Source organism: Dendronephthya gigantea, unplaced genomic scaffold (assembly GCF_004324835.1).
Source record: "Dendronephthya gigantea isolate DGI-Jeju-01 unplaced genomic scaffold, DenGig_1.0 000002F, whole genome shotgun sequence".
Taxonomy (NCBI): Eukaryota; Metazoa; Cnidaria; class Anthozoa; order Malacalcyonacea; family Nephtheidae; genus Dendronephthya; species Dendronephthya gigantea.
In genome coordinates, this window is record NW_021163012.1 from 2,604,638 (window position 1) to 2,619,397 (window position 14,760).

Below are 14,760 nucleotides of genomic sequence, written 5' to 3' on the forward strand. Positions count from 1 at the left end.
GTCGTAAAGCGGTCTAAGCCTACATTAGCTATTTATGGATACCGCTTTTCAATCATATATTCAAGGTTAAGCCACGGGTTTGAAAGTGAGGTTGATTTTGGGATTAGCACCACGTCAAATTTTAAGCGTGCTGGTACACAAGAAAATCCTTTAAAGGTCTTCAAATAGCCGATGGAGTTTGCCAATGGATTTGCGCACGGATTAACTAAGTTCTTAGCGGTCGGGTGTAATACAACAAGGTCGCAACCTTTGGTAAACTTTGAAAAAAAAACAAGGAATTCGTACGTACGTGCTATGGTTCTATCACTTCTAATTGATCTTTCTAGGGGTCCTGTAAGATCATCTCTTGATTTAGTGTTTGTTACTAAAGCAGGAAACCTAAGGTATCAGTAATCAGTTCTAAACTGTTCTTCCTAGATCTCCTGCAGGGATCATCTCTTATTGATTCAGTGTTACTACAGGAGGAAACCTGAACTAAACGAACTTTATTTATATACTGGATAGCTCTATCAGTTCTAAACAGTTCTTCCTGGAGGCCCAGTGAAGATCATCTCTTATTGATCCAGTGTTACTACAGGAGGAAACCTAAACTAAACTAACTTTATTTATACTGCATAGCTCTATCAGTTTTACGCTGTTCTTCCCAGAGGTCCAGTAAGGATCATCTCTTATTGATGCAGTTTTACTACAGGAAGAAACCTAAACTAAACTAACTTAATACTAGAAATCTCTCGTTTCTTCTCAACTGTTCTTTTCAGCGGTTCAGTAAGAATCATCACTTATTGATGTTACCACAGAAACCGGAAGATATAAACTAACTTCATTCATATTGGGTATCTAGCCCAACCGAGGTAATTCATTGTGACATTCACCTTGCCCACGAGAAAAATCAAAGACCTTTCTTGTCCTCGATTGATGTGCATTTTTAGCATCAAAACAAACATGCATGCTCGTTTATGCGGGTGACCGTTGTCTCAAACTCGGACAGCGATGAACGAGACTGTCAAATATAATACATCCACCGACAACTATGAACAATGCGTACCATTTGTAAATATCTTTCTTCACACCAGTTAGTAAATTGCCAAACTTGAAATTATTTTCCATAAGCCTTTTGAAACGTCCGTTCCACTGTATATTGACAGACGAATGAGATATTCTTCTGCATATGAATGTGTAAAAAATTGCTAGTCGCTATACGCAGGTATTTAAGGAAAACAAACATATCTCATATATTTATTATCCTCGCACAACATTGCTGACCCGGTTCATTTCACAGTAAAAAAAACGCAAGCAAATTGCTCTCCGATAGAAAAATGTCCGAATAACTTTAAGAACGTCTTTTTAGAACTTATAGATATTGCTGGTATCTCTGTATGTCTGAAAAACTGTCAAACTCACGATTGATTGTGTTAGACTGCATGGTCAACCATTTTAATTTGTAAATCAATTCAAACCCTGGCAAGGTGCGGGGGAAAGAGGCCGTAGCAAATGAACCGTGCAACTTTGAAAAACATTCGCTATACGGCGTATGTCAATAGAAACAAATAGAAAATTAAACAAACGATAAATTACCGTATTTCATAAAGCCAGGCTGTTCAAACGCACGGCGCGCTTTCGCAGTTACCGAACGCGGTCCGTAGCGTTGTGAAGGGTGTTCCGGCTATCTTCTCCGTGCCGTGAACGACGTGTTGGCCTGCGAAGCTACAACGCGGGGAAAACCAAACGGGCGCTTTGCAAAGGCAGCGTTCGGCTGCCACCATGTCGGCTTAATTAGGGTCTTGGCTGCGTCGGCCAATCACGAGTAATTACAGCTAATATAACAGTCTTACATCTCGGGCATCGGTCTGTGTATGTTGTGTGCGCGACGAGGCTCGCACTTAATTAGTTCAGGAACAATCGTCGCTTACGTTTCCAGCGTGTAACAATTAAACACGCAGAACTCACAACAAGCTATCGACTTGTTATAAACACTCCGTCACAAGCGCCGTAGCAGTCAGTCGGGCAAGTGACAGCTGTAGAGAGCGCGCTTCTCGCGAGGAAATATCGACGCATTTTCTTCTCTATCCTTGTACGCAAGTTAAATCGCGCGTGACAAGTTTGTTTGTGTCGTAAAGTTGAAAATACGCCTAGCACTTTCTGAACATCAAAGGTACAACTCCGCAGGGCCGGTGACAGTCGGATCCAGACGAGAGGTGGAAAGTATTCCGTCTTGGTGTAGCTAGCGTATTCCGCAGTAAAGTTTACGGTTGTCTTTCGAGCGATCCTGTCATTCCTATCAAGGGAAGAATCTAGTCACGAAGAAGCGAATCGGAAAGCCCGCGGTGAATACACCATTCAAAAATCATCAAAACTTCACCGCCATCGAGGGAAACATCTCCACTCCTTAAACGCAAAAGACTTCTGAAAACAACCAAAGTTATACGAACTTCGACTACCTCAAAGAAGAGGAGCGACTTCAATTTACCGCTTCAACTTTGAAGAAACTTCATACACCCTCGGGAATTCATAGCTTATCGGTAAGATATGATTACAGATAAGACCTAAACACTGTATAGCTTTGAAATCTAGTTGAATCAACCCGGATTTCTTGTATATCTCTTTGTATATATAGAGCACTCCTGCTAGGCTAGCACAAAAGTTCCGAGGAATATCTTATCCCGATGAAGTCGACAACTTTCACGGTCAGTCATATACTGGACACAATAGACGAACCACCTTGTAGACCGGACGAAAATCGCGCTGGCAGTAAATGTAAAGACATGAATCCCTTATCGTCTCCGCGATCCTCGTCCGATAACGTCAAACTCGAGATCGTCCTTCAAGACGCAGAGCTTTGGAGAAAATTTCATTCGTTGGTTAATGAGATGATCGTAACGAAAAATGGAAGGTAATGAGTCGGTATACATTTGTGCCTTTTGAAAGTAAACGTCGAATTTGCCCTTATAATTTTACGATTTATTGTATTAAATATCGTAAATCTTATTCCTTTCCAAGGCCTTACCAAATGCTTGCAAGGAAAGCATGTATATATTTTAAAATTGATATTTGTGAGCTGTTTCGTAGCGAATTTGACATTAATTATAAACATGATAATTGCAGAAAAGTTTCAATGTTTATAGTGTATTCATATAAGCGATGAATAGCTTTTCAGGATTAGGTATAAACAGAGCACATCTTGAAATATTGTAGACAAAATAACCTCAGCTGGTGTTTAACGCGGAGCCGACATCATATACATTATTGTCTGCTGGTCAGAAAACTTGTCTAAGTTGGCTGAGATAAATCGCGCGGTGTCTAACATCAGACAATCCCAGTGTCTGGTTTTAAAATAAGCAATATCTTGCTAACTATGCGACTATATCGTTGTAAATCATCGCATCGCATGTCCAGTAATGCTATCGTTTTTCAGAGCGTTTGAAATCGACGATAATTTTCACGGGTTATCGTTTAGGAAATGTTGAATGATCAATTATGTTGGGTTCCGTTAAGTAGGTCAGATATTGCAGTTCTTCGATTTTATTTGTATTCACGGCATCATGGTATGCATGCATATGCACAGTCTACAGCGATTAAAATCGTCTGTACTGTTGACTTTTGGGGAAACTTTAACTGCACAGTTCATATATAGGCAGTCGGTTAGACACACAAAATAAACAGCCGTAGCCAGATTGTGTCTGACTTAAGTGAAGAAGATGTTCTTAAGCGTGGCAGCCTGGTTTTCGTATCGAATATAACCTATTTTGGTTACTATAACTAAACAACCCGGATCTGATTCGTTTAGACCCAAGGCATTTATCATGAAACGCCCTTCTTCAAAGAACGTTAACAACCTTATCTTCCGAAGCAGTTGAAGCTAGCATACGATATCTTAGTCAATAGAGGAGTGATGTGTATATATACCTCCTTCGTTTGAAGAGATTTCCTCCATGATTTAGCATATGATGTTTACATTGCATGCATGGTCGATCTTAGCCATATCATTTTGTATCATGCATCGAGAAATGAAAGTTTCCTTGCTTGGTACCGCCGACCCGGTGCATTTAACCGTAGCCATCGGTTTGTAAAACTCTCAAAACGCTTTCAATTCTCGCGCGAAATATTAATAAATGTGCAAAAAATACGTAGTTTGGATTGGATTTCAAATCACCGTAAAGTAAATCGAACTCTTCCCTCGGCAAAATATATAAACGTTTTTTCAATTCTTGCATTCAAAGTTGCAGCATTCAAACTAGAGGCATGCACACTTCCGAAACGAACCTATATAAACTATAGTCAGCACTTAAACTTGCACCGATGTGTATAATCTTTTCCCATAGGCGAATGTTGCCGGCTCAGTTTCAAGGTTTCGGTGGGCGGCTTATTGCCAAAGCGAGCTTACTGCAATTATATATAGTCAGTATTTAACCTTACACCAATGTTTATAATCGTTTTTCTATAGGCGAATGTTCCCGGTGATCAAGATCTCGGTGAGCGGCTTAGATCCTCACTCGATGTACTCGTTTTTGCTGGATTTCGTCCCGGTTGGGGAGACGAGATGGAAATACGTGAACGGGGAATGGATCCCTGGGGGGAAAGCAGAGCCGTCGAACCCCAGCAATATCTACGTCCATCCGGACTCGCCCAATTTCGGAGCTCATTGGATGCGACAACCGATCTCGTTCTCCAAGATAAAACTCACTAACAAGCAGAACACAAACGGGCAGGTACTTGTCATTTGCCATTATTGTTATCATTGCTATATTCATTAGGACCGACTTGAGAGCGTAAACCGCGGCGACATGGCATTCCGCCGAGGTGTCATGAAATCCTGGTAACCCGTTTTCTTTAAAGAAAAACATTGCAATCCTAAGTCATCCAAAACCGAAAATGCTTCTCAAGCAGTTTCCAACTAATCCTTTTCAAATATTTCGTTTAATTTTATCGTGCATCATCTTTTTTTACAACTAAACTACCTCATCCTGTGCGGTCAACCATTCATGTTTGACACAAGAAATTTTTTACACCTTCGTCAAGATTTCAACACTATTAACATTCAACGTGGTTATCTAAATAGACAACCTTTCGCCCTTTATTTTAAGTGATTTTAACGCCTTATCACTAAAAATTCTCATCCACTCGTCGAGTTTAACACAGAGAGCGTATTCTTGTTGATCCATGATAAATAAATAGCTGTCCTTCAGTCGAAGATTTTAGGTAAAATGCAGAAATTTTAACTCAAGTTCACAAAGCTTTGCCTAATAAATATGATCTTATTTCTGATCTCTCATTCACTGCATGGATGTTTAGCGAGTAAGGTATAGAATAGATTTAGCAGCATTTAAGACGACCTTAAGCTAAGATGGAAATTTCTCTACTGCTTGACGAATGATAAGTTAATTGACTAACTATGTGACTTACTAGGGTGGAATTACTGTCACAGCCTACATGAGATATTTTGATATCTTATTCAGCTATAATGTAAGAGAGCTTTTGGAACACAGGAGCGCAAAATCACTTAAGATAAGGTCTTCTCCAAATTCACCACAAATTCCAAGACACCAGCTGTGGTCAGAAAATTTATTTATTTTAAAGGCAGGTTCGCAGTTTTAGACATGCAGACTTTCGAAATCCACGAATCAAATCCTCCCGTCAGAACATCTGACCAGTCCTACCGTAAAACCACAAGAATCCTGACCCATGTACTAGAAATATTATTTAATATTTCGTTTTTGATGTATAATTTCAACACATTTAGAATGTAAGAACTGTTTTTACTTCCGAATGAAATCTTACATTGTCTGCTCTTTCCGCCGGCTATGATACACCTGTATATTTAAAAGATTTTATATTTGCCCAGATGAATTGTTGTTTTTCATTCGGCATTTTCTTACGAGCCTTGTCTGGCCACCGTTTATCGAAGAATCTCGCTTGTACAAGAAGATGTGTTATGAAATTGCAAAACCTGATCAAACATGCTATGATTCAATTCGGTGATAAAGTGGCGTCGACTTGTGATATATTCCCTGACTTGTGAAGTGAAATGTTTATAGTTTCACCACCTTAATTAGCAAACTATATTTTCTTCGGATTTTGAAACGGCGCGGTAAATAGCTGTTCTCGCTAAACTGAACTTTACCATCGTTGGAATGAAAAACTGCACAGAAAGATTTCAATCTTTCGTTAAACAAAAATGCATAAACCTTGAAAGATTAAAAACAATGAAATCGTTTCGTGACATTTCATCAGCAGGTACTTCAATAAACCATGCAAATTGCCCGACGAATTAGTATTCTAATATCAATATATAGACTCGTTGTGATTTTCATCTTCTAGGAATTATATAAAGGCGTAAGCAGCGATCACTGTAGGGGCAAATTTAATATCCAAACACAAAGAAAAAAGCTCAGTTTTAAAAACAGTTTGCATATTACCTCACGATTTGTATTCCAAAATCAATATCGGCTATACTCCTATAGTTGTTGAGATTTAAATCTTCTAGGAAGTATATAAAGTTTAACGCAAAGATCGCTGTAGGGCAAATTTAATACCCAAGCACAAAGAAAAGCCTTTTAAAAACTGTTTTGTAGGCCGTATATTGCCTGACGAAATTGTATTCCAAAATCAATATAGACTATAGTTGTTGAGATCTTAATCTCCTAGCAAGTATACAAAGTTAAACGCAGCGATCGCTGTAGGGCAAATTTAATATCCAAGCACAAAGAAAAGCCTTTTAAAAACTGTTTTGTATTTCAGTTTAATCCGTTTTCCGCATTGCAAAGTCACCACGTTTCATAGACGGCCTTCATCGCGGCATGCATTGATACAGGCTTGTTAAGTTGGACCTTAATGGCTGACAATTTCCGGTGGCTTCCCGCTAATCTCATCTATTAGAAAAATCGATTATGTTGACAGTCGTATTTACTTCGCGAAATTTGTTTGCCATCTCGAAAGATCTTTGCTTAACCAAACAACTTGAAACGGCCCGGGCAAATATAGTGCGATGATTTACCGAGTTTAATCTTAGAAAAACACAGAAAATTTAACACCTCACGAATTTGGTTTTCCCATGCAATTTCCAATTGTAAATATTTGTTCCTATCCAGATTAGACGCCGAAGTTCAGGCAAAGTGTATGTAGATAAGATTAGCTTGAATGAGAAACTAAACTTGGCTTTTTAAAGCTATGTATAGTCAAATCTATATACCTCGGATTTTACCAACTTTAGCTCTATCAGTTCTAAACTGTTCTACCTAGAGGTCCAGTAAGGATTATCTCTTATTGATCCAGTGTTACTACAGAAGGAAACCTAAACTAAACTAACTTTATTTATACTGGATAGCTCTATCAGTTCTAAGCAGTTCTTCCTAGAGGCCCAGTAAGGATCATCTCTTATTGATCCAGTGTTATACTACAGGAGGAAACCTAAACTAAACTAACTTTATTCATACTGGATAGCTCTATCAGTTCTAAACTGTTCTTCCTAGAGGTCCAGTAAGAATCATCGCTTATTATTGATCCAGTGTTACTACAGGAGGAAACCCATAATAAACTCTATACGAGATATATACGTCTCCGTTTTTGTGCAATTTTGCCGTTAATCTCCAAAGATGTTTATTTTTACTTTCCTAAGTTAAACATTTCATAAACATTAATCACTCTGTATACAACACGCTTATAACATCATATACTACACTAAGCTATGTTTTCCTCTCTAGATTATGCTCAACTCGCTTCACAAATACGAACCAAGACTTCATGTGATAAAAGTTGGCTCTTCTAACGAACAGCAAACCGTTTTGACGCATTCGTTCAGTGAAACTCAGTTTGTTGCAGTCACAGCTTATCAAAATGAGGAGGTTCGTAATTGAAAATTCACCGCCGATTATTACGACACAAAATTATGTGTATACACATTTGCTTGTAGAAATTTAATTTAGTGTGCCTTTAATCCAGTGTTACCACAAAAGAAAAGCTAAACTAAACTAACTTTAGACAATTTTTAGTTCAGTTTTAAACTGTTTTTCCTAGAGGTCCAGTATGGATCATCGCTTATTGATTCAGTTTTACTACAGGAGGAAACATAAACTAAACTAACTTTATTTATACTGGATAGCTCCGTCAGTTCTAAACTGTTCTTCCTAGAGGTCCAGTAAGGATCGTCTCTTATTGATTCAGCGTTACTATACATGGAGGGAACCTAAACTAAACTAGCTTTATTTACACTGGATAGCTCTATCAGTTCTAAACTCTAGATGACTGTAAATGAGTTACAGACAACGCCTAACTGTATCTTTTCAATCTCTTTAGATTACGTCGTTAAAAATCAAATTTAACCCTTTTGCTAAAGCATTTCTGGATGCGAAAGAACGGTATGAGGAATTATAAAACATAGTTTATTGCGTTTTCAAGTGTTCCCCTTGTGTATATAATCCTATTTCGGAACCGAAAGATAGGATTCCTGTGCAATACATTGCCCAGAGCCTGAACGAAGGATTAATGCATGTTATCGTTGTTCTTTTGTGAATTACAACCCACGATTTTTGCTCGTTTTTTAGACACGAGCACAAGGAACCTGAAACTATGCCTGAGAATCAGACTTCATGTCCAACATGTAAGTTTTTGCAAAAGCCAATTCTGTTTCCTTATACAAAATTATTGAGTAGTAATTATAGGCGGTGATATTTGACCGAGCTCTTAATTTTGAGTATATACATATAAACCACGCAATTCTTAAACCAATATAATCTATCGAGTAAAACTAAGTAAGACACGCCTTCAGGACACAAAACTTCGCATCAAATATGGTTTAACAACTGCCTTAAAATAAACAAAAACACTTCTCGACGTTTCGACCTGAGTACATGCCCTTGTTGGGAGAGTTAGTATGAAAGTAAATAACGGAGAACACATGTTTTGTGTTGAGGCAAAACACGTTTTATATGAAAATTTCTATATATATCATTTACTCCGCATATTGATATTTTGTTTTCAAATTTCTGTAATATACACGGGTTAATTCATGGCCAAATATTGATACCGTAAAGGTCTGGCCTATTAGCGAACAACGTTTAAAGTTAATTGAAGTTATAGCGGCCTTTTTTTGCGCCCCGCAGTTTCAATTTAGCAATTAAAATAACAAGATACCAAGCGTCCTGCATCTGTAGCTAAATCCAACTCGAGATTACCTCAAGTTACGGTTTCACATGAAAAAATAGATCGATGCTTTGTTACATTTAACAGCGAATAACGTTTAGGGATAATTGAAGGTCCAACGGGGTTCCCAGCTCTCCCGCGGCTCCAATTTTCCCATTAAAATGACTAGATATCTAATAATCTTCATGCAATTCAGACAATTCAAAGGCAGCTTGTCGCTCCTCACGTTTTGCCGTGAAAGGCGCGTCAACACTTATAGTTCCACTTAAGAATAACGCTTAAAGTTACGCGTCTATCACATCTCCCCTGCGGTTCTAATTTATCAAGTAATACGGCTAGTATTTTACAAGTATGTGTTGCTCGGCTGTTTACCTAAACACACAAACCCTTCGGCATCAAAGCCACGCCGCCGTAGCGGTGTCGGTTCCGGCCGATACCGTGTCGCCAGGCGCCGCTTTTTTGAACCAGGATCTCTATATACGCGCTGTCCGCTATGTTCACAAATCATTAAAAAATAGGAAACCGTTTATGAGACATTGCCGCCTCGCTATATTTACTGCAACACGAAATTAACCGCCTTATCTATTGGTCACTTAATTAGAAAAGCCTTTGAGAGCCTATACAGGCTTTAGATATATTAAAAACTTCGAGTTGCCATGTGCAATACTTAATGAATCGTTGTAAAAAAAGCACGCCTCTCAAAATTGGGTTTCCAAAACCAAGCGACGAAGCGTTTATATTCCTCTCGAACATTCTCTACTTCACCCTGACTTCACTGAGCCATCATTAGACTCATGCATTTTCACTTAAGTATCTTGTATATTTTACCATAGCTTGAAAGAGCGTCTCAAATGCAGCAAATCCAAAAACTTTGGTAGAGAAATATATTAAGTTGTTTGAATGTTTGCCTGGCGATAATAGTAATTTTGTCCGGGTTTACGGACCGAAAGCTCCACAAAACTATAAATTCACGCGGTGTTTCCACAAACAAACAGGCGTACAAAATTAGTTGATTTTTGTAGCAAAATATTGGAAAATATGGCCAATTAAAGTTGGCAAATTTCGTATGCTTTTGTACAAAAGAAATTGAAGCAATTTTGTGTGTCAAAATTCTCTTTATTGAATGCAGTGGTCTATATTTTCTATATTCAGAATATTCTGCTACCAAACTTTGCGCAAACTCTCGTTGTCTTTCAAGGAAAAGAATATCGAAAAAATATTTCAAAATTTAGCGGAATATGCGATGGGTTTATTCATTCGGGTGATATAGTTTGTCTTCCCATAGATCAACATATAGTAGCTACGTTACAAATTGTCTCAGAGTTGGTACTTTTAACTAAACGGGAAAATGTAAATATTTTACCAGTGGTACAATAAGTCAATAAGATCTTCATGGTTGGAGGGAACTGGACGATAGTTCGGCGTGTTTAACGAAGTCTCCCACACCGATATCGTCTTTGATAATCTTGCGCTGGAGTCGAAATGAAAACTTTGGGGGTAGCATAGCATTCCATGGTCTTGTGACGCGTATGTAATGCTCGCCATCCTTTTGTCAAAAATGCTATTTTTCTATGAGCGGGTAGGACACTAGCGGAAGAGAGCACATGCCGTCTCTGTTGACCTGCTGTTTCTATCGCTCTCTCAGGGTCGTTTTCAAATATTCATATGTTCTAGCGATTAAGTACGATAATCCCCCGCACGCATGCATGGTCATGGGAATTTCTAACCACTTCCAAACGTTAAAACATTTGCCGCTCCGTTCGTTAACATTCATACCATGCAGATAACCTGATGTTGAATCTCTCACAAGCTATAGGCTATAGCTATATTGGTTCTCGAACATACGGCCTGAAAAATCGCATTTGACCATTTCACTACGACAAGTTCTGTTTTAAACGGAGATGTTTTCTTAAAATCCAAAAGAGCTAAACTACTTGGTCTTGCATGGCGCTCAGTTATAGTCCATTTCCACGCAATACATAAGTTATGGCCGCGTAAATCTCAATCAATTTACATGCTAGCGCAAGCTTGCTGTTTACTGTCAAATCAAATATAACGACTCTCAGCTCTTCGCGTGGGGAAACCTGTTGACATGTGTGCGACCTGCTCGTCACAATCTGTCACAAAGAATCACATCATGACTCAATGCTATCGAAACTGACAGCACAAAGACTACTATCTTTTCAAGCCAATTACGAGCATAAACACACCACAAGCTGTTTTGTGAATTGTAAAAGCTAAAGCTATTAAACAGTGCAAATATATATATAAGGCTAAAGTTATCGCTTCAAAATTCAAGTAAAACTCGCAGGTTTCCAAAAAAATAGCGCGGTGATCAAAACCTACCACATGCAATGATGAAAGGACCTTATTTCAAACATCAAAATTCCTTTTTTTCAATATCTAAATAACTTGCAGGTTAAAAAGACTATATATAGTATTCTACTTATGCGACCTATGCATTTTTACGGGTATGAAATCATAAAGTTGCTCGGATTTTAAAGAAATGTTTTCAAAACCGTCCTTTATATATAGTTGCATGTATATAGCTGCTTCTTTATAAAGGCCTGTTTAGACAAACATTTAAATCATTCTGACGAATGCAAAAGAGTGTCTATCCCACAATCGCCATTCATTTTTGTTCAGGAGTCGAATTTAAAGCGTTACGTTTGTACTGTGTTCATACGTTCACATACGCCAGGGTACGAATCGTATACGACAAATCGCACAGCGTACATTTGCCATAACATTGGGCTGGGCCTACATTATAACGACCGTATGTTCCTTGAAGAATTTCGTTAAATTCTGCCTTCATAAAACAACACGTCTTAATTTAATTTTGCGCCAAAGGCTAATTAAAATGATTAGCCGAACGATAAACTGCACTGACTTGATTAAATCTCACAATAAAGTGAACGTTTGTTTATCTAAATATGAATCTTGCTATATTAATTTTCCTATTCTAATATACATGCACTGTATACAACCGTTTAAATTAAATCGCAAATGATACAGTTTATGTCGGACAGCAAGTAATTAGCCGGCATTTTCACATATTAGATTTTGAGATAAGTTTCCCTCCTGTAGTAACACTTGATCAATAAGAGATGATCCTCCAATAAGAGATGACCTCTAGGAAGAACAGTTTATAAATATTCTATAGAATTGATAGAGATATCCAGTATAAATAAAGTTAATTTAGTTTAGGTTTCCTCCTGTAGTAACGCTGGATCACTAAGAGATAATCCTTACTGGACCTCTAGGAAGAACAGTTTAGAACTGATAGAGCTATCCAGCATAAATAAAGTTAGTTTAGTTTAGGTTTCCTCCTGTAGTAACACTGGATCAGTAAGAGATGATCCTTACTGAACCTCTAGGAAGAACAGTTCAGATAGAGCTATCCAGTATAGATAGAATTAGTTTGGGTCCCCTCCTGTAGTAACACTGGATCAACATTTTAGAGATGCTCCTTGCTAGACTTCTGGGAAAAGCAGTTTTCAGGATGTATATTCGTCAAGTGAAATGAAGATCATCCTCTTCTTAATAAAGATAATAACTGTAGTCGTTGAATTAATTGTAGTCGGTGACTTTGTCGGAGCAAGGGAACACAACACACGGATATTGTCGGTTAATAAAACACGGGCTTTCATCTGGCAAATTAGGAGGAAAATTGTTTCATCTAAGACTTAATTTACAAGCGGGAAATATAAATGAGTAATTTTACACAGTCGTATTTCTTTTATTAGTTGAACAAACATACACTTCATTGCCAGTTCTAATCCCGCTACGTTCATTAATAGCATTCATTCTTCAAATAATCATGTATATTACAGTCTGGCGAGATAACCAAATTAGCAAAGGAAGTTTAGTTTTTTGATATGATGCTCGAAACATATGGCGCGGAGCGTGGTGTGTATGGCAAAACAAAACATATTGTTTGTATGCGATATGCTCCATAAAATTCCCTTTTAGCACTCAAGTGACATTGCTAATCTCACTAAGATGGCGTTTTAGGAGGTTAAGTGTCTAGATTAAACCTTCCAAGTCTATTTTGTATTTTACCATGCAGTTTCTATGATCATATTCCAAATCATTCTTTCAATGTCTTCAGCACATTCAAGAGCAATGTGTGTAAAAAACAGATGGCAAGTCTACTAATTTTCAAAATTTCAACTTGCCTTGGGACAGTTACAACACAAAGCTTTTATTTCATTGTTTAATTTTCAGCTAACTTAGGAAAATTTCTGTGACTTTTTTTCTTGTCTAGTCAACGTCACATGTACAGTGTATATTCTGACAATGTTTATCCCTCTCTCCTACAGATAGCTGGCTCTGTTCGTCTGGTCTACATCCGAATCATGCCTCGCATCATCACCGTCTTCACTCGACTACCTGTGAAAGATTCTCATTGAGAAATCATCGTACTAATCCTTACGCCTCCACATTCATGAAGAGACCACAGTTTTCACCTGCGGGTAAGCCTAAACTAAACTAACTTTGCTTATATACTGGCTATCTCTGTCAGTTCTAAACTGTTCTTCCTAGAGGCCCAGTAAGGATCATCTCTTATTGATCCAGTGTTACTACAGGAGGAAACCTTAACTAAACTGACTTTAAAGATAAATGAAATCTCCTCCTATTGGGCCAGGTCCATGTGAGCTCTAAACTGCATCAGTCATAATTTTTATTATCATTTTTTGTTCATTTCAGGATCATCTCATCCGTTTTACGACACTCAGTCATCACCACTCGGTTTCCTCTCAAGATCATCGCGCGATCCACATAATTCCCTGTGGATCCCCTCAACCTCATCGTCCTCGTTACCAGACTCCGCACGGTATCACCATAGCGATTTTAGTAAGCTGACGTCACCCACGTTTGGGATTGGTGGTCATCTGCCTGCACTGGCTTCAGGAAATTTTGGTCACTGGAGTTGATCAATCTGTAGTTGAATTTATCACTTAAATTATACGGAAAAAGTTTGTGAAAAACTTCAACTGGAAAGATACATTTTATTTAGTCCTAATACTGATTATTTCGCGAGTTCTAAAATTTGTTCAAACTTTATCTAGTTCTGAGGCTTGAGAAATTCCCTCCAGTCCTAAGACTTTATCAAACTTCATCCAGTCCTAAGACTTGATCAAACTTCATCCTGTCCCTTAAGACTTGATCAAGCTTCATCTAGTCCTAAGACTTGATCAAACTTCATCCAGTCCTAAGACTTGATCAAACTTCATCCTGTCCAAAGACTTGTTCAAGCTTCATCTAGTCCTAAGACTTGATCGAATTTAGTCCAGTCTTCGGCCTTTTTACTACATTGACGTTATGTTTATTTGAGATTGATTGCATGTATCATTGAAATTTAGATTCATTTGATATCAGTATATATCACTAAAAACGGATATTGTATAGTATACTTTTATGAGAGGCGTTTTGTTAGTTACTGAAGACTTAACAATTTTTTGCCCTAAGACGTTTTTAACTTTCTATTACGTTCACCTACGTATTTAACGATGTTCATAATTAAGTTATTGTACATAGAATTGGAAATAGAAGTAAAAATTATTTATGGTAACATTTCACATGTGTATGGCGTAATTTTATGTAATTTGATTTGAATTTTCA

The 14,760-nt window shown here is 37.8% G+C and overlaps 1 protein-coding gene across 1 annotated transcript; it reads left to right on the plus strand.

Moving 5' to 3' along the window:
* The first annotated feature begins 673 nt into the window (after nt 1–673).
* Nucleotides 674–14,681, plus strand: LOC114534592 (T-box transcription factor T-like). Its single transcript, XM_028556057.1, has 8 exons — nt 674–2,519; nt 2,615–2,890; nt 4,442–4,706; nt 7,698–7,838; nt 8,290–8,351; nt 8,538–8,593; nt 13,458–13,610; nt 13,846–14,681. Exons 2-8 carry the CDS (start codon nt 2,664–2,666, stop codon nt 14,070–14,072), a joined length of 1,131 nt encoding a protein of 376 aa, XP_028411858.1. The 5' UTR covers nt 674–2,519; nt 2,615–2,663; the 3' UTR covers nt 14,073–14,681.
* The last annotated feature ends 79 nt before the right edge of the window (nt 14,682–14,760 follow it).